General features: G+C 46.3%; 2 protein-coding genes across 6 annotated transcripts; one reads left to right on the top strand and one right to left on the bottom strand.

Moving 5' to 3' along the window:
- The first annotated feature begins 6448 nt into the window (after window positions 1-6448).
- Window positions 6449-13815, top strand: LOC139051006 (E3 ubiquitin-protein ligase MARCHF2-like). Of its 5 annotated transcripts, none has more exons than XM_070527997.1 (4): window positions 6449-6672; window positions 8147-8533; window positions 12093-12181; window positions 13589-13815. In XM_070527997.1, the coding sequence occupies exons 1-3, from the start codon at window positions 6464-6466 to the stop codon at window positions 12172-12174; spliced, it is 678 nt and encodes a 225-aa protein (XP_070384098.1). In that variant the 5' UTR covers window positions 6449-6463; the 3' UTR covers window positions 12175-12181; window positions 13589-13815. The 5 variants fall into 5 exon arrangements, with proteins under 5 accessions (XP_070384098.1, XP_070384100.1, XP_070384094.1 ...); XM_070527999.1 differs by having other exon boundaries at window positions 8147-8561; XM_070527993.1 differs by lacking the exon at window positions 12093-12181 and having other exon boundaries at window positions 8147-8506.
- Window positions 13816-16597: 2782 nt separating this feature from the next.
- LOC139051001 (uncharacterized) lies at window positions 16598-19199 on the bottom strand. The gene is made up of 5 exons (XM_070527982.1): window positions 18380-19199; window positions 17487-17647; window positions 17170-17368; window positions 16865-17058; window positions 16598-16791 (listed from the first exon to the last, which is right to left on the bottom strand). Exons 1-5 carry the CDS (start codon window positions 19092-19094, stop codon window positions 16711-16713), a joined length of 1350 nt encoding a protein of 449 aa, XP_070384083.1. The 5' UTR covers window positions 19095-19199; the 3' UTR covers window positions 16598-16710.
- Window positions 19200-19622: the final 423 nt, after the last annotated feature.

Genomic DNA, 19622 nt, shown 5'->3' with positions numbered 1-19622 from the left:
CCGTCCGTCCGTCCGTCCGTCCGTCCGTCCGTCCGTCCGTCCGTCCCTCCCTCCCTCCCTCCCTCCCTCCCTCCCTCCCCTGCGCCAACCGACTCCAACTAGCGCCCGCGAATTTCCTAATTTCGTCGCTCCACCTTGTCTTCTGCCGTTCTCGGCTGCGTTTCACTTCTCTTGGTACCCATTCTGTAACCCTATATAATGGTCCAACGGTTGTCTAACCTGCGCATTACATGACCGACCCAGCTCCATTCTTTTCTCCTAATGTCAATTAGAATACCGGTTATACCCGTTTGCTCATTGATCCAAACCGCTCTCTTTCTGTCTCTTAACGCTATGTCTTTTCTTCCTTCCATCGCTCTTTGCGCAGTCCTTGTTTTCAAGCTTCTTTTTCAGTCTCCAAGTGTCTGCCCCACATGTCAGCACCGGTAAAATGCACTGATTGTGCACCTTCCTTTTCAATGATAATGGCAAGCTTCCAGTCGAGCTGACCATGTCTGCCGTATGCGATCCAACCCATTTTTATTCTTCTATGAATTTCCTTCTCATGATCACGGTTTCCTGTGATTAATTGACCTACGTAAGTGTACTCGTTCACCGACTCTATTTGTTGCAATTCGTCTGCAGTGTTGCTGAATAGAACAATGTCATCGGCAAATCGAAGGTTGCGGAGATATTCACCGTTGATCCTTACTCCTAAGCCTTCCCAGTTTAATAGCTTGAATACTTCGAAGCACGCAATGAATAGCATTGGAGAGATCGTGTCTCCTTGTTTGACCCCTTTCTTTGTAGGTATCATCCTACTTTTTTGTGTAGAGTTAAGGTAGCTGTGCAACCTCTGTAGATATTTTCCTAGGTATTTACGTAAGCGGTCTGTACTCCTTGATTACGTAATGCCTCTATGACTGCTGGTATCTCTTCTGAATCAAATGCCATTTCGTAATCTATGAAAGCCATATAGAGAGGCTTATTGTACTCTGCGGATTTCTCGATAACCTGATTAATGACATGGATGTGATCCATTGTAGAGTATCCCTTCCTGAAGCCAGCCTGTTTCCTTGGTTGTCTAAAGTCCAGTGTTGCTTTTATTCTATTGGAGATTATTTTGGTGAATATTTTATATAATACGGGGAGTTAGCTAATGGGCCTATAATTTTTCAGTTCTTTAACGTCTCCCTTTTTGTGGATTAGTATAATGTTTGCATTCTTCCAGTTTTCTGGGACCCTTGCAGTCGATAGACATTTCGTACAAAGCGCCGCCAGTTTTCGAAGCATTATGTCTCCTCCATCTTTGATTAAATCGACTGTTATTGCATTTACTCCTGCCGCTCTTCCTCGTTTCATGTCTTGCCAAGGCCCTTCTGAACTGATCGCTAGTTATAGGAGGAGTTTCTGTATCCTGTTCATTACTGTTTCTAATTGAAGTATCCTGACTCCACTGGGTACTGTATACAGGTCAGTATAGAATTCTTCCACTGCTTTTACAATATCTTTGAGATTGCTGATGATATTACCCTGCTTATCTTTGAGCATACATCTTGGTTTGTCCTACGCCAAGTTTCCTTCTCACTGATTTCAGTCTGCGTCCATTCTTTATGGCCATAAGCTTTTATGGTCATAAGCTTTACTGAAGTCTAAGAAAACAGATCCGACTAAGTTTCCCGAATCAATACATTTTTTTATGTAGTCAGAGACAGCACAGCTAGAGTATTGGTACTGCCAGGGCGGAAACCAAATTGGTTGTTTTTGAGCAACTATACTTTGTTAAGTAGTTATTAAGACGTTTAACAAATAATTTTTAAATGAGCTTACTAAGGCAGGAAATAAATGCAATTGGTCGGTAATTAGTAACTGTTTCTTTGTCGCCTTTCTTAAAAACAGGGAAAATCTTAGCGTTTCTTTTTTTTTAATGGAGGGAATGCACCTTGTTTAAACATAAGGTTGATAATGTTACAGAGCGTGTCGGAAACTAAATGCGCAACCAGTTTTAAATGCCTGACACAAATTTTCTCTAAACCAGGCCCTGTATTTTTAATATTAGCAATCGCGGAGCACACTTCATTTAATGTAGCTGGTAACAAGAAGAATGATTGTGTCGTACGGCTCAAAGTATTATACAACTGCGCATGTAGTCTCTACTCTTGTGTCCTGTCTGCACGCCTCACTTCTTTTTTACATAATGAATCCTTACCAACTAGCTCAGCTTTCTGTCGTTCTATGCGCATGTAGGTCATTATTAGTGTACACGGAAGAACAGTAGTCCGATAAAACATTAGCAATTAATTCGTTGTGCTCAGAAAGAGTGAGACCATTGTGTTTTGGTTATAGAGGCATCAACAGATGAGTTCTTAAGAAAAGAGTTCAGTAACTGCCACTACTTTTTGGGGTTATTTTTTTTCTGCTCAAATTTATTTTCGCAGCACCTTTTTTCGCTTGTTTAAGTAAGACGTTCAGTAATTTACAGTACCTACTATATCGTCTAGCCAATCCAGTATTAAAGGGCTGACGTTTAGTTTTCTTGTACATGTTTTCCTTCTTCCTTAAACTTTCTAAAAGACCATGCGTCATCCATGGGTTGTGCGGATATTTATATATTTTCCTACGTTGCACAGTGCGTGTGTTAGTCTAGACGGCCAATAAAAATAAAGAGCACAAATCGTTCAGTGCTGCTTCGGGATTAGACATAGAATTGGCGACCAATCAGTTTTACTGATGGCTTCAACAAAGGTATCCGCTAAATATCGAGGTAAAGTAACTATTATCGTTCTCGTGAATTTCATTGATAAATGTAAGAAAAATTGGAAAATGATCGGTTATGTCAGTAGCAACCCCGGGGCATGGCGATGGTGATATGTTAGGTAACACGTGATCAATGAGCTCCCACGAGAGGCTGCTCTAGTTGGACAGTCAATAAGTGATGCAAGACCAAATCCAGTAAAACCATCAGTGTAAGTTGTGTACGGTGTAGCATCAAGTTCAAGTAAGTAATATTAACATCACCTATAATCAGTACGCTCTTATTTTCAAAAGTTAGCTTTAAAAATGCGGTATTAAGATAAAGCAAGAAATCGCTAAGGGAAGATGACGGTGAGCGATAAATGCAACCAATAATCAAGTTCTTATCATTGCGATTAAGGAATGACCGGTCGACTTCTAGCCAAACTGACTCACAATAATTCACGTCAACTGCCAGATCAAATCTGCGCGTGTAGGTGACATCTTGTGAAATAAAAATGGCGGCACCACCATGACTATCAGTTGGACGATGACAATATTCTGCTTGATAAGATGGAAAACCGCTCACGTTGTTGTCGGCATCAGAAAGCCAAGTCTCCGATATGCAGATAAAAGTGAAGACATGCTAAAGTGAGACGATGAAGTTATTAATTGCATCTATGTTCTTACGAAGGCCACAAGCATTGAAGTGAATGAGTGATCTTTTTTTTTTTCAGTAAGACGATATTTTACGTCACCGGGGGAGAGCAAGGCCCTGAAAAAAGAAAGGGCAAAAAGTTTTAAAAAATTATTTACGATGAATCGCGTGAAGATTCGAAGGTCGGATTCAGTGATAATGCGATAGACCCTGCTGTCATCAGTTTTGCGGGATTTATCTAGCAGTTTTCTGTCTGTAAGTATTTCCACTTGTTTTCCTTTTTTGATTGCCAGCGCCTTCGAGAACACCTTCTTGTTGTCAGTGGTCAAGTGGTCATTCGCATAGTTGGTGCCACCGGTGAAACCAATGTGGACAGTGCGAAGCCTAGCCCTTCTCGCCTTCCTGATAAACTCATTTTTCTTATCGAGTGAGCAGAAGCGAGCAATGACGCTCTTCTCATTTGACCTAGAGGCAACATGGTGAGCCGTCTCGATTTCAGCGGGTAAGGTAGGGTACTCGATAGCATCGCCAATTCGCTTCAGAATGACTCGGCAGTCTTCACGCTTGCGATGTAGGGATTCTCTTAATTTTCACATTATTCATTCTCGAATACTGCTTTAAATCAACCACTCTTCTTTCGAGTGCTTCGTTACGTGACAAGAGCGCCTTGTTTGAGGTTGCTATATTTATTTAATTATGTAGAACTATGCCAGTGACAAGTTAAACTCTAGTGACTGTACGGAAAAAAATGATTTTGATTTATGTCCTGGAATTTTTAACAAAAGTTACCGAAAATCGATAAGTAAAAAAAAAAATAGAAGCGCGAAGACTGTAAATCCGTAACTCTGCGCGAAAAACGGATATCGCAGTTCCGTAAAGTGCATCCGTTAGAGCATCTAAAGCGGACAAATTTGATAACGTTATTTTAGTGCTTACGTGTTTTTTTTTTTAATGTTTGCGGAGGTTTTGCAAAAGTCCCTCTCACACCTTAGGGTTTTTCAGAGGGGTTTGTAATACATAAATTTTGTTCGCTTTAGAGAATCAGTGTAGCTTACAGAATTGTGATGTCGTTTTTCATTGATGAGGTACGAAGTTATGAACGATAGTCTAGGTTTCTTTTATATAAAAACACAAGGACAATATCTATATAAAAAAACGACGGCCTAAATAAAGAACCTGGTCACTAGATTCTAATTTTTTTCTTCTAAATGCAACAAACCTCAAATTTGGTGCAGTGGTTGCCGAGAAAAACGATTTCTTCGTTCTCGTGGCGTGATGTTGTGCGACTGAGTCGCGAGATGGTGTGCCTCACCGCGACGGCATTGTTTTTATGGAAGGCACAGAAAAATATAACGTTTGTTTTGCTAAATACACTGACGTTATAAAATAAACACTCTCAAAAATATAGACATGCAGTAGTTGGAGAGCGCCATGTTACGCAACACACAGTTATACAAGAGCAGCAAACCTTTCCTGTCTTCCCTCTCTTCCCTCTCTTATTAGAGCTAGAGCAAAGCAATGCAAGTTCCACTGGTCTCTACTGTGTTCCCTTATAATATATATCAGTGGCAAATCACCTGTTGCATACGACAAAGGAGATCCCCCCCCCCCCCCTGCTGACGTCCCAGGGTGGATGGATGGATGGATGTTATGAGCGTCCTCTTTGGAATAGGGGCGGTGGGTTGCGCCCAGCAACGGCATTTGCAGCCCTACCCTCCGTAGTGCACGATACCAATAGTTGGCTTAGGCCATATGATCGGCCAAGGTCATGGAGTTTCCTACAATGACCAGGGTAACATATCTCCAGCATATCATTACAGTTTGCATTCATTTTCTTATCATGTTTCGCAGTTGGAACCTTCCACTGAACAAACTTTTTCGTGAAGTATTATATGTATTTAATTTGCTGTTTCGTGGCTTAGAGCCCCCTGTATCGGAGGCATGAGAACATATCGTTTACGTATAGGTTTATGCACTCGGTTAACACATTCGACATTGAATTCTACACCACAAACTGAGGTTGAGGTCGGGTTTTCAACCTCAATAATGAGGTTGGAGCTCTCAGGTCGATGGCAGCTGCTGAAAGTTGAGGTGAGGTATCCTAAATGCGCCTCAACCTCAGCGGATGAGGTTGAGTGATGTCGTCAAATATGGGAGGTTGAGGTGAGGTCAAGCATACTGAGGTTGTTTGCCCACCTTTAGCATGAAACAAACGCTTCAAGAATTAAACGATAGCGACGTCGATTATACAGTAAAAGCTATCTGTCTGTCTGTGTGTGTGTGTGTGTGTGTGTGTGTGTGTGTGTGTGTGTGTTTAAGCGAAGCTTTCTCGGGTTTGACGTGGCTACATGGCTGCTGTTGGGTCGGTCGTTATCGCGCATATATATATATATATATATATATATATATATATATATATATATATATATATATATATATATATATATATATATATATATATATATAGGTTATATGTTCCGAGTCAAAGTAATTTTTTTTTCTTCGATTTGGCTACTCAGTATGTGCCACTAAGTGCGTGCCCGTTCTCGGCCAATCCTCCAGAATGGGCTTGTCCGACAATGGTTCCCACGCAAAACCTGAGCATATAATGCGCGCTCACAGATATCTCTAAAGCACGCCGATCTGTTAATGGAAGGCTGAAGCGCACTGTAACGTGTCCTTTTTATTTACTTTTTAAATTTAGCCTTTCAATATTTACCACTGGGGGTGTGCCCATTCTTGGCCTGTCCTCTAAAATGGGTATGTGTCGATGTTACAGAAGAGGTACAGAATCCTTAAATGTATAGCTAGATATGCGTTGTATTTTCTTTGCATACACCCGTCATCGCATATCTTCCTATCGCCTATATTCCCTCGATAAGCACCATATATCGCCTTCGTTTTCATGACATCGCTGTCAATTCGGTTGCCGGTTCCATTAATGTTCCTTTCATTTTGCCCTCTGTTCGGTAAGTTCTTCGCAAGGCACGGCATCCAGGTAAAATCATTGAGCTTCTGAAGACCACGTGGAGAAAAGTAACGATTCACCCGCCAACAGGTAATCGAAAGGCCGCGTCCAATTTTCGGGGGTGCATGGCGCAAAGTGCGTACTATCACCGCGCGGCGAAGATGATGAGGACGAAGCCGCCGCGCCGGGGGCGCCTGCGGTGGCATGGACTCGCTGAGTACCGCCTCCGCTGGGCCCTCTGGCAAGAGCACGCAGCCCGACGACGCCGACATATGCCGCATCTGTTTCCGAGGGGTCAGCTGCGGTTCCCTGCTGCAGCCTTGCCTCTGCCGAGGTACGTGCCTCTCGAAGTGAGAAATCTGGACGTATTTGTTCATTGCGCCGTTCTTCCAGCGCACACAAAAGAAACATAGAAAACGGGCACAAAATATGTGCACAACGCCCGTGTGTGGTGCATTTTTATATATTCGTTTGCGTCTGTTTCTTGCTTTGTTAGAACGTCCTAAATAAGCAGACGAACTCTTGGCCGCTGCAGGCAGTAGTCAACAGGATGGCTCCGCAATACCGTGGTTGTGCTTAGATTATCCCATCTTGTCCAGGAATGAGGGCCCTGCGTGAACAAAGACTTCGTATCAACCGTCGTTCGTTGCGTGCTGGCCCGTAACGTAGTGCGCGGTTACCAACCGTCGGGAGGTATGCGGGACTCGTAGCGTTTTCTCCTTGTGCCGGCTGACGTCCGATGTCGTTGTATAGTCCTTACAATCCAAATAACTATCCATGCGCGGCTGGAAGTGCCGCATGCTGGTCCCCGAAGGACGTCGAAGAAAGGAGCCCGTACCATTTCGTACGCTTCTAACATTCTTCAAAATGTTTTCGATTGCATGCACCCTAAAGGCGCGTCATGTTGATCAGGCTGTTTACATGAAGAGTTGAGTACTTAAAGAAATAGTCATAAAAAATAAAAGTAAAAAAAAAGGGGGGGGAATAAGAGCTACACAAACTGCATTAGTGCAGCTCCATTACACATACACTGCATCATGAAGCAAATTCAGGAACCGCGCTGCAGAATTCTCGATGTGAACATGCAAGTAAGCTAGTGTTTTGTTTTAGTCGGCCTGCTGATGACGCATTGTCACCTCCAGCGCATCACGATACAATATACTCGCGTAATGTCGGTTATAGTAGCACGAGTTGACTGGCTATGTTAATTGGTTGGACATACATCACTTCGACATCAGGTTCAACATCAGCGCTTGTGGCGTCAGTTTTACATTCTTGTGTCATTTCCTTAATTCTATGCTGCCTTATTATGTCAGCAAGGAAACTCGCATTTATCATGCGAGGTTCGCGAACTTGCGATGTCCATATTTACTCGATTGCTGCTTCAAAATTATGAATCGTTAACGATTAATGTCTTCAATTTATAAACTTCAATATTGTTTCCACCAGGCAAATGAATTGGCAATTTTTTTTTTTTCGTTTACTGGTGAATCGGTTCAGCGGTTGCCTAATAGAACACTTCCACGTGTCACGTGTTTGCTTTGAAGGAAGCAAAAAAAAAAAACTGTTGGCCATCTTTCACGGGTAGCATGTACAATGTCGACCCACCCGCCTGCCAAGTTAATTGGTATGCCCCCCCCCCCCCCCCCCCGCCTTCACTAACGCGGTAAGGCCCGCGTTGCATATATATTTTAGAAGTATCGGATGCGGGTGACTTGCTTACTTCGAGACGAATTTAGCACCCCAAAAAATTGTGTCAGCAGCACTTCGGCATGCGCAGATGCCGTCCTGGGTCCTTTTGTACGCAGAGTCAATGGCGTAGGCAAACCTCGAAGCGTGACAACAAGCGCCGCTCGTGCAGGCAGCATTGGCTTCGCGCACAAGCCATGCATGGAACGATGGGTGTCGGAGCGTAGGGAGGAGGAGTGCAACATCTGCCACTACAACTACCCGATCCTGCGGAGGACGCGGACCTTCTGCGACCTACTTCGCCACCCGGAGGGTCGCAAGGAGCCGCTTGTGTACGCGCTGCTGGGCGTCCTGTTCAGCCTGAGCTTGCTGCACGTGTTCGCGTTCGCCTGGATACTGAGTGTGCGCATGTGGGGCCGCCTGCCCTGGATGTACCAGGTGCTGAACGCCGCTGCTCTCCTGGGCCAGTCCCTGCTCTGGTCCGTCTTCCCCTTCGTAGCCTTCAGGTGCGAGCCCGTTCCCCCGAACGAGCTGGTCAGCCAATGTCTCACTTTGATTTAAATGTATGGCTGAGTGGTTCGCTGCACGTATACGTAGTGTACCTTTTACGTGGGGCACATATGATCGTAAAGCGTACGTCCGTGTTGTCTTGTTGATTTTGGCTATGAAAGCATTTATTCCCTGCGCATATGCTTATGCTTGTATTGGATTTTCACACATGTTCTGTTACGCGGTTCTGTGCATGTTCCGCATGTTCTGATACACTACTGTGACTCGTATTTAATACCCACTCCTGCCTGAACTACAGGTCGGCAGTACTTAAATAGTACTTAAATGAATACATAAATGTGAATATATTCACTTTTATTCGACCGCTTTAATAATCGCTGTTCGTGAATTAAGCAATAAGTTATCAGAATTTGGTGCGCTCTAGAGCGCAGGTTAAAAAAAAGCGCTCTAGAGCGAAAACCATAAAAAAAAGTTGTTTTTGATTGAACCGGAACATTACACTTTTTTTTTTCACTCCGGAGCGAAACCGAAAGGGAAAAAAAACGGTAGTTTTAGGTTCAGGTTGGCCACCTTTTTCTGGAACTTTTCATTCATGCATTGCCTTCACTTGTGCCTCAACTATGCTTCCTCATTTGTAAATACATACGATCTCCCCGTGATTTCTTAAATAGCAGCACCGTAAGTACGGTTTTCACGGTATTGCGGCAGGGGCCAGACTATATATATTGTGTAAATATGAAAAAAAAATGAATCGCATCGGACGCGAGGACTCGCCAGACTGTGATGCATGTAAAGTATCTGAGACAGTATACACATACTTGTTACTTGCCCCCCCCCCCCCCCACGGCAGGCATTAGCGTCACTTAACAACAGGCCGTTCAGAGAAAGTGTTACTCGGCCATTGACCGGACATATCAATAAAGCGAGCCATCAAGGCCCTTGTAGACTATTTAGTAGGCCTAGATTCAAGGCTGTGAGCGGGCCCTTCGAAGACGATTGTGTATGCATGGCGTTTCTTTTTTTAGATGCACGAAAAGTTTAAATGTTGCGTGTGGCAGAGAGCGCAATTCTAACCCTGGATCTAAATTACTCCATGAGGCGGCCATCACTTCTACGAAAAGTCAAAATGCTTCATTTAATAATTAGCATAATACGTTAATTAACTTCATGATAAATTGTTTTACTGCACATATTTCAGTCTACCAACTGTACCTAGAGTATGCAAGGCATATCGACTTACAACGAAAATTCCCAGGACTACGCCACTTTCGAGGTAATATTTTTAAAGTGTCCGACGAAATGCAATGGAGTTTCAGTTAATTTTGCGCTTCAATGCTAAAACAACCTTTTCTTTAAAAAGTAAGGCTAACAACAGTGCGTTCTTGCCGCAAGTTTGACTGCTCTCGAAACCGGTGCCATCCTCAGAATTCGTTCTGAGGATGGTCAGAACGGTCAGCCTGCAGGTGGGCTGACGGCTCGAAGCTTCTTGGTTACTTTACGGCACATATTGCAATGTACGAAGTGTAGGCGGTGAGTTTGCAACGCGTATCCACTTGGAATGAATTTCCAGACTGACACCAGTTTGGATATATGCGCCATGAAACTCGCCGTAAGAATGCACTATTCCACTTACTTTTTTAACAAAACGCTCTTTTATGCATTGAGTGAGGGAGCTTAGTGATGAAATACATGTCCCACTCCTCGAGCATCGCTTAATGCGTCCAACCAAGCTGTTACCTCATTGGGAGTGGCAGGTGGTAGTATGTGACATGTGCTTTCTAGAAGTTGCAAAGCACGCACCAGAGGTCGAAATACGAATGCATTTCCTAGAACTTCAGTACAAGCACTCGTGCACAGAGTTCTATACAGACGCTTCCAAGTCACACGCCGGAGTGTCCTATGCAGCCGTCGGTCCATCCTTCTCGGAATACAGTGTACTGCATCCAGAAACAAGTATCTTTACGGCCGAGGCCTACGCACTATATTGTCGGCTGTGAAGCATATAAGGAAATCATAACTCCGAAAATCAGTCATATATATACAGATTCCCTAAGTGTCGTGAAGGCCTTGATGCCACTCTGTAAACATAAAAATCCTGTACTTATATAGCTCTATTCCGACCTGTGTAAAGCTTAGCTATCTAAACAGCATATCATTATATGCTGGGTACCTGGCCATATAGGGGAATCGAAGGTAACGTTCTGGCAGGTAACGTTCTGGCAGTCCAGATGGCCACGTCAATTGCATCACATGCTGTTAATCCTACCGCTGCGGTCCCTGTCACAGATCTGAAGCCTTTCTTACGAAAGAAACTGCGAAACCACTGGGAACGCATGTGGGACTATACGAAATAAATAGTAAACTGCACGTGAAAAAGCCACAGTTAGGTTTTTGGCCCTCCGCAACAAAATCGCGGTGAACAGATGTCCTATACTGTCCTCTCACAATAGGACACACATTTGGGACCCATAATTTTCTACTTACTGGAAATGAATCTCTAACCTGTGGTAGATGCAGTGAGAGACTGACCGTCCTCCACGTCCTCCTGGAGTGTCGGGAAGCCGAAGCTGAGAAAGAAACATTCTCCTCTTGCATACCGTTATTACATACCTCTTCACCCGGCTATGTTTCTTGGTAAGGAACCGCTTATTAATACCAAAGTAGTCTTCGGTTTCTTGAACGATGTTGTCCTACATGAAATAAGCCTATTAAATTCATAGCGCATCCTCTTCCCAGAGGATGCTGCTGTGATAATGTTTTGTATAGCACATGCCTCCAGACCCTTGTGTTTCAAGGGCTCTAATGAGGCAGTAGTGGTCTAGCAAATTTTAGCATCAGACATATTTTGTACATCGTATCATTATGTCGCAATGCATCTTAAAGCTGATAGTTCCCGTCATTTGTCATCGCCACAATCTTATTACACATAGATTTTACGCACTTAGAGCGAGTGTTCTTAAGGCCCCTTTGCAGCCACGTCACATCAACTTCATAGAAATAATACCTCGACTGCAAACCCATTAACACTAGTATGGCGCTCTTTGGCCATACCTGGCCCTTGCGCCAGTAAATATCACACACAATAATTCATTTCATTACGCATTGAAGCCCAAAAGTAACTGGAACGCCCGTGTATTTCGTCCCACGATTTGGGAAATAATATCTCGAAACTGGTGTCATGGTGGAAATTCATTTCAAGTGGATACGTTTTGCAATCTCAGCAGCTACAATCCATAAATTGCAATATGTGCTGTAAAGTGATTAATTAAGAAGGTAATTATTGATTTTTAATTAGGTAAATGTGTGTTTCGATTTAAGGTGTTTCGATAGTAATGTCTGTTCTTCGAATAATCCAGCTCAGAATTATGCTATCTGCCACAGGCGATTTTTAAATAATCCGTGAAACTTAAAAATGATCGCCCCTCACTGCGGATTACCATACCATTAAAAGAAGCTGAAAAACGAGGCGTCAGTGAAAGTGATAGTACTAACAGATCTGATTATCAATTGAGGACCGATAAATCATAAAAAGCTACGCTGATATTGTTTTCAAAGATGGTTATGCGGCCCCAAGGAATTCAAGAGGATGCAAGCGGCGGAAGGTGAAACTTGTTCGGGACTTCCCAGCGGCAGCTAGCCTCCAGGTGCGTCCCGTAGGCGGCTCGAACTGTGGAGAACGTAACCTGCAACTCACCAGGGCATCGCTGCGAGGCTCGAAAGGCGATCCTTGCTACTCGTGATGCAGGGTATACGTAACAAAAAAGAAGTTATGGGCGCTATTCTGAAAGAAAAACTTGGCTGTTGTTTTCTTCAATTTGACAGTGTGCAGCCGACAGTGCCCGGTTTCAGAAGTTTGTGCATGTGTGTGTGTGTGGGGGGGGGGTACTTTGCCCCCACCCCTATTTGGTAAATACGCCTATAGACCGCTTCTATAGCTCCATCAGCGCAGACTCAGTGTGTTCGCTGTTGAGCTTGCTCTTCCCAAGCGATTTGCGTAGAGATGACTTCAATGATAGGATAAGCCTCTCCCACCAGCGTCCACGCACCAAGGCGCACCTGCGTGACATATTTACGCTCCATGCGATCCGTCGATCAAATTAGATTTGTTCATGTTTGTTTGGGCGCACGTGACAGCATGCTTGTTTAGTTGCTTACTGCAACTTATATGCGGCTGATAAAACTACAAACTTTATTTCGTGTAATTACCCGCCGTGGTTGCTCAGTGGCTATGGTGTTGGGCTGCTGAGCACGAGGGCGCGGGATCGAATCCCGGCCGCGGCGGCCCCATTTCGATGGGGGCGAAATGCGAAAACACCCGTGTGCTTATATTTAGGTGCACGTTAAAGAACCCCAGGTAGTCGAAATTTCCGGAGTCCTCCACTACGGCGTGCCTCATAATCAGAAAGTGGTTTTGGCACGTAAAACCCCATAAATTTAATTTTTATTTCGTGTCAGTGTCTAATCATATGCCATCGCTATCAGTGATTCGCCGTTTCTGGCGATGCTGCGTTTTTTTTTTTAATATAGCAGCTATATACGTGGAAACGCTTAACTAGAACGTCGACCACACGGAACGTATTTTCCACGTTTCTCCTCTCTTTGGAACATGGAACAACTGCTAAACGGTGTAATCCATGCGTAACTTACAACCTCCAAACAAACGGCGCAGTGCAGACATTGTTATAAATGGATATAGGGGGGCGTGAGTGATTTTGCTGTTTACGAGACCTTGGTAAGCTTCGAGTTCTCTCCGCAGAAGTGAAGCGGGCAAGAAAGTCGATGGCGGGCTGCTGTATATGTACGGCAAAACGGAAGCCCGCAGGTTTTCATGTTCTTTCTCTGCGGCTGTAGTCACAAATTTAGAAATCGATTTCGCCGTATATTACGCGGCAAATTATATCCACACTTGAGGAATACGATACGCATTTCTTTTATTTGAAAACGCAGAAAGCGGTCTGGCATATAGTACTGTGACATATACATATACATGGGACACGCGCGACCATGGAGCTCGCAGCAGCGTCGATAGATGCACACACACGTCCTCGCAGGATGGCGTGGGAGAGCTCGTGCCGCTGGTGCCTGCTGAACGCCGAGATGCGCATTCTGCTGCCGGAGGACAGCGAGAGCCGACCGCCACGCGGCGAACTTCCGCCCTGCCAGGACGAGAAGACGCCGCGGGCTCCCAACTGATGCAGAGGATGCGAAGCTCGCATCAAAATTTATTTGCGCTTCTGGCAGCAAATAAAAGGCGGCTCTGCTCAACCATATGACTGTAGATATGTGTTTGAGAACTTTGGTGGATGTTGAAGTCTGTTCGCGCGAGAAGCGCTTGCGAAGTAGAGCACTATATACCAGTTCTGCTGAACTGAAAGGGACTGCAGGAGTCGTTATAGACAAAAAGCCATACGCAAGGGTCAGTATTTGTCATTTCCTCCGATTCTATGTTTCATCATCATCTGCCGCATCGAATGGCGGATCCACGGACGAGCCAATGGTGCGTAACAAGTAATTTTCGTTTTTTTTTTTTTTTGACCAAGTACAATCTTTTTACATATAAGGAAACTAAGGTTTCTTAGTCAGTGTTGTAATTTCACAACCTCTTACCCAAGGGCAGGTAGATTACGAGTTATTTTGGAATAAAGCCCGTCATAGTTGCAACCCGACGCGGTGGCTTAGCGGCTATAGTGTTGCTCTGCTAAGCACGAGGTCGCGGGAACAAATCCCGGCCGCGACGGCCGCATTTCGATGGGGGCGAGATGCAAAAGACGCCCGTGTCCCGTGCTTTGGGGGCACGTTAAAGATTACCCAGTGGTAAAAACTAATCCGGAGTCCCCCACTAAGGCGTGCTTCATAGTCAAACCTTGGTTATGGCACGTAAAACTCCAGAATTCGATTCAGAGTGCGCATGAGCCGAAGAACTGGTTTAGGCCGTCCTCGGGAGCTTGCTTGACTTTTTGACCGCAAGGAAGCACTGTAGAGCTCAACACAATGATTGGCACCCGCCGTGGTTGCTCAGTGGCTATGGTGTTAGGCTGCTGAGCACGAGGTCGCGGGATGGAATCCCGGCCACGGCGGCCGCATTTCGATGGGGGCGAAATGCGAAAACACCCGTGTACTTAGATTTAGGCGCACGTTAAAGAACCCCAGGTGGTCGAAATTTCCGGAGTCCTCCACTACGGCGTGCCTCATAATCAGAACGTGGTTTTGGTGCGTAAAACCCCATAATTAGATTACACAATGATTGGCAGCCAAGAAGACTGCGTAGTGTCGCCAAGTGCAACAAATCCACCCTTATTTAGATTTCTGGCATGTTATTTTCGTGAATCGCGTCAAGTTGGTCAAACGTTTGCTGATACTACTATCATAAGTTACGGCGTTTTTTATTTTCATTTTGACTTTTTTCGTTATGACAGCATAGTGTTGTGTGAAAGTCGCTCCATCAACGCCACCCGTTCGTTTCCTACCAAACGCAAAGCATTACCTTTCGTACAAGCACTTGAGTTCCGGCGTCAGTTATGAAATGCGCATAGCTTTTTGGTCGATCTACTGATGATTGTAATCAACTGGTCTTGCGAACTCCAACCTGAAATTTTGTGTCATCTGCCTAGCTACCTTACATGGTGGTGTGCTTGTGCGAGGACAAAGGTACAAAGGAACAATCAGCAAATATGTGCTGATTGTTCTCGTTGCTCTGCAGAGTCTTGATGGAGAGCCCAACGTCCTGGAATCGCGTTTATCTTACTTTACCGGGTGTTTCTACGAAGGCGTCCGCCAACCACTGCAAGTCATAGGCGTCAACTTTCAGTTGAGCGTCCATTTAAGTGCTTTACAACTAACGTCGATGCGTACAACTGTGCTTATTTTTATCCTCTGCGACGTGTAAGCTCGTGCAATATATGTGTTTATGTTTATCCACCACGAAAATGACAACTTAACTGTCATGCAATTTTTATGTTTATGCACTAGACCGCTCACAGCTATGCCGAAATGCAAACACCAAATTAGGAGGCTGCACAGTGTCAGGTGTCCACGCAGCGATGTAACGAGGACGAAAGCGACGTTTGGTACTTGTCGACGGAAGAATAGTGATGACAGATGTATGCTAAGAAAAGTATGATACGCGTCAAGCAACATTTAGAGATTGTACCTCGTGTCACAATGGCAGGTACCCATTCTGCAAGATTGGCGCTGTTATATTAACCGGTTGGTGTGCATTAAAGATGCCCGTGAGCCGACATTATATGTTCAGGTTTTATGTCGTAATATTTAATTGTACGTTACGCAGAACAGAGGTGTGCTCATTTGCACTACCTACTTTGTCGGCCAGCACACAACGGTTATACAAGCCCATTCCCCGATAAGTCATTTCGGCGCACATAAATAACCTTCGTGTATACCACAAATATAACTGCCGAGATGTTGACCGACCAAGTGGTCAGCTCCCACCACGCCAAACCCAGAAGGATAAGGCAAAGAAAGCTTCACTATAAAGTTGGTGAAAGCGAAAATTCAGAAAGCGGAACTGGTGTGGTGGGAAGGGTTGGTATGTGCGCATTACCGCAGGAAGTACAGATGGCAATGACCGCTGCTGGCGTGTATTATAGCGTGGTCACCCTTCGCAATTTTTTAACCAGAACACGTGGACATCGTTCACGGCGAAATTTATAGCGTGCACGATAGCCAAGGACGCAGAGAAAGTGAACACTGCGTCTTGGTCTATTGTGCGCGCTACAAATTTCGCCATGAATACATATTAACTCGCGCGACCATCAGACCTGCTTGACATCGTCTTGTGCACCCGCGCATACTGTTGCCGATCCGGCCGCCGCTCGCCGCTACAAAGCCGCTGACACGCCGTGCGGTCGATGTTAGCTCGTTGCAAGGGTGTACTGTACCACTAATATATGTATGAAACTCTATGGGGTGTACATACACGTCACGCACTCACTATTGCGGCGTCGAGGCCGGCGGCAGTTTATCTGCTTGCACTGAGGAATGATAGCGCCACTTTTTGACAGGCATCCTGCCAAAAAAGAGCGTTAAATGTGACTCGCATGTAGACAAGCCGGGAAAAGAAAAGCTTTATTCATCCCACGAGGAGAGACGAGCAGAAAATAAGCGAAGGGTGCTCCGTCTGGCGGCGAGGTGGGATGGCTGCCTGTCGAGGCATTCAGGTCAGCTGGCGCACCAGGAAAGCTGCCACGATGCCAGTCAGGACACTGAGCAGTACCACGTTTACCAGAATGCAGGCCTGCGCAAACAGTGCCTGCGCTTAGCGAAGCGGACAGGCGGACGGTGCGTGTATGCTTATAATGTAGACTCGCCTGCTCCATGGCACTGCGGTTGGCCAGCGAAGCGGCCGATGCTGGCAGTAGCGGAGCGGCCAGGCTGGCCACCGAGAACTGGCTGCGGCTGTCTGTGTCTTTGGTGCGGGAAGAGCTCGGCTCACGAGACGGCCGAGCGAAGTAGCCAGGCGGAGGTCCCACCGGAGGCACCGGCAGCACAGAGGCCACGCGCCCTGCGACGCGACATGCCTTTGACGGATCCCATTGGATCGCGTGCAGCGAGTCGTCTAAAGTATTCCTGGTAGTTCGAGCATCGTACAAGACTGCTCTGACGGAGCACTCACCTGCTGTATCGACTCGGATATCCTTCATGCGCGGAGCGTGCTGTGGGGCAGGCTTCTGCGGGTCGTCTTGCTGACGTGCCGGCTGCGGCTGGTTAAATTGCTGCGGCTGCATCTGTTCTCGCATGTGCTGCATCTGCTGTATTTGTTGCATTTCCTGCATTTTCTGCATCTGGTGGAGAGCCTGAGGTGGCGGTGGAGCCTGCAGGGAGTTGGCGCGGTTGTGCTAAGAGGCATCAGTTGTAGAGCCGATTTGATTGGCGAAATTCCCGCGGCCATTGCTCCTAGTTTGCAGCTCTCGCATTACTCGTGTGTCATACCTGATCGACTGGCACGGAGTGCTGAGATGGCACCGGTTGCTGTGGTGGCTCCGACTCAGCCGTACTCTCGCTTGATCCACTGGTGCTCATCGATGACATCGAGCTCATGCTGCTCTCATCAGGTTTGTCATGGTGCTCGCTCGAGCCCTCCGAGGCAGCGCCTGAACGTTATAGTGCATCAAGTAAGTACTTGAGCCCACATAACCTGCGACTATACCCACCCTCTGTGCGTATCTTGCCATCGTCAGGGAAGGCGGCTGGTTCGAGACTTATAGCGCCTTCCAGCCCCTGTGATGCGCCTATCTTCGTGCGAACACCGACAAGAACACATGCACAAATTCGGGTACTGCAAATGCTATGACCCAGGGTAATAATAATTCGCGAAGGCTCCTTAGTTTTGTCCTTATTTATCGATCCAAGGTAACACGAACGCGCACGACGACGCCGGATCAAAGGGCCTGAAAGACTTGCAGGCCACTAGCAAGCGCTGAAAAGTATGAATTACGAATTCCAGTCGTTGACTCAGCCGCAGCACTCATGTTTATAGGTTCACATTTAGCATTTCGAACAAAGTAATAAACAAGAGACAAACTGCCCACAGTTAAACCTGCAAGTCGCAGTACCAATCAACGCAGTTGATTGAGCAATTATATGTGACCACATTTTCGATAACTGCGAATAATTCGGCCGTTTTTCCATTGCTTCTAAATCATACCTCTTTCCCCGCATTTTTTTTTTTTAATGGGATGCTTCCTCTCCTTAGTAGTTTTAACCTCCAACGGACACCGACTGGTCCTTGCCGAGGTGCGAAAGACTGCTGAATGAATTACGTCAACGAAAAATAACTGAGGAATGTTTAAGTCGTCTAACAAACACACGTACGGGCAACGTACCAGCATAGTAAACGGCGGAGCGCGAGTCCTCCTTCATGAGCTCCTTCGTGGGGGACCAGTCGGACTCGGCAGCGGCCTCTCCAGGTGGGCCATTCTGACCGGGTGAGCCATTCTGGCCGGGTGAGGCCTGCTGCTTGGCGGTCAGCGTAGCGGTCGGTCCGGCCACGTCCCCGGCCTGGTGCATCATGCCCACATGCGTCACCACGGGCTGGCGAGCCTTGCTGTCCTGCGGGGTGGCCAACTCCGGGCCGCGCTGAGTTCCTGGACTCGCTTTCCAGTCATACGAGCCCATGGCCGGATAGGCAACCACGCCGGGAACGTATGGGTGCTCGGGCACATAGTAGCCTCCCGCCTGGTACTCGCGTGGCCCATAGCCCCTGGCATGCTGCGGGCCGGCCCCGTACTCCCTGGCAACCTGCGGGTAGTGACCTAGAGCCGCGTAACTTGCGCGTCCCGTGGCAACAGAAGCAACCGTCGGTGAGGCATGCTGCACGTAGCGATAGTCGTGCGCCCCGAGTGATTTGGAGATCACGTCCCGGGACAGCCGGCGCCTCGAGTCCGGCGGGCAGGGCAGCGCGTAGCTAGAGGCCGCCTTACTGCGAGCGTCCTCGACGTGTGGCTGCCGGCGTCCCTGGTCGTTAGGGCGCCCAACGGGCAGCGAACCCACCGACGATGACTGGCGGCGTTGCTGGTCCGGGCTCTTATCCTCAGCCATGGCTTGCGGGCACACACTATGGCGGCCCTGCGAACGTTTTCTGGAACTCTGGCTAATGCGCGAGCTGTGCTATGCGCGCCCTCGCGTGCCTGAACGCGCCTCGAGCAGTGCGTGCACTTTGTCCTCGTCACAGTGCTCCGATGGGACCGCGAGGAACCGGAGAATATCCGAGATGAATAAACAACATTCATCCGGCGTCACAAAAGGAATCTGAGAGGAACCCTGACGCGCCTATTAGCCCCTTTCCCCTCCCAAATAAATCTGCTTCCCACTTAGGTCTCAGGCCAGTCCTGTTCACCTTTAATAAATAAATAAATAAATAAATAAATAAATAATCTATCTATCTATCTATCTATCTATCTATCTATCTATCTATCTATCTATCTATCTATCTATCTATCTATCTATCTATCTATCTGTCTGTCTGTCTGTCTGTCTGTCTGTCTATCTATCTATCTATCTATCTATCTATCTATCTATCTATCTATCTATCTATCTATCTATCTATCTATCTATCTATCTATCTAT

The sequence above is a fragment of the Dermacentor albipictus genome, chromosome 1 (genome assembly GCF_038994185.2).
Source record: "Dermacentor albipictus isolate Rhodes 1998 colony chromosome 1, USDA_Dalb.pri_finalv2, whole genome shotgun sequence".
Taxonomy (NCBI): Eukaryota; Metazoa; Arthropoda; class Arachnida; order Ixodida; family Ixodidae; genus Dermacentor; species Dermacentor albipictus.
Note: the sequence above shows the minus strand (reverse complement) of the source record. Positions and strands in the feature narration are given on the sequence as shown.

Excerpts from the sequence above, each read along its gene's own strand:
- LOC139051006 (XM_070527989.1), top strand. The coding sequence starts at position 6,464 with ATGGCGCAAAGTGCGTACTATCACCGCGCGGCGAAGATGATGAGGACG. Across the intron at positions 6,673-8,146 it reads GCAGCCTTGCCTCTGCCGAG|AGTCAATGGCGTAGGCAAAC; the intron begins GTACGTGCCTCT and ends TTTTGTACGCAG. Across the intron at positions 8,534-13,588 it reads TTCCCCTTCGTAGCCTTCAG|GATGGCGTGGGAGAGCTCGT; the intron begins GTGCGAGCCCGT and ends ACGTCCTCGCAG.
- LOC139051001 (XM_070527982.1), bottom strand. The coding sequence starts at position 19,094 with ATGGCTGAGGATAAGAGCCCGGACCAGCAACGCCGCCAGTCATCGTCG. Across the intron at positions 17,648-18,379 it reads CTCCGCCGTTTACTATGCTG|GCGCTGCCTCGGAGGGCTCG; the intron begins GTACGTTGCCCG and ends TATAACGTTCAG. Across the intron at positions 16,792-16,864 it reads ACCGCAGTGCCATGGAGCAG|GCCTGCATTCTGGTAAACGT; the intron begins GCGAGTCTACAT and ends CTGTTTGCGCAG.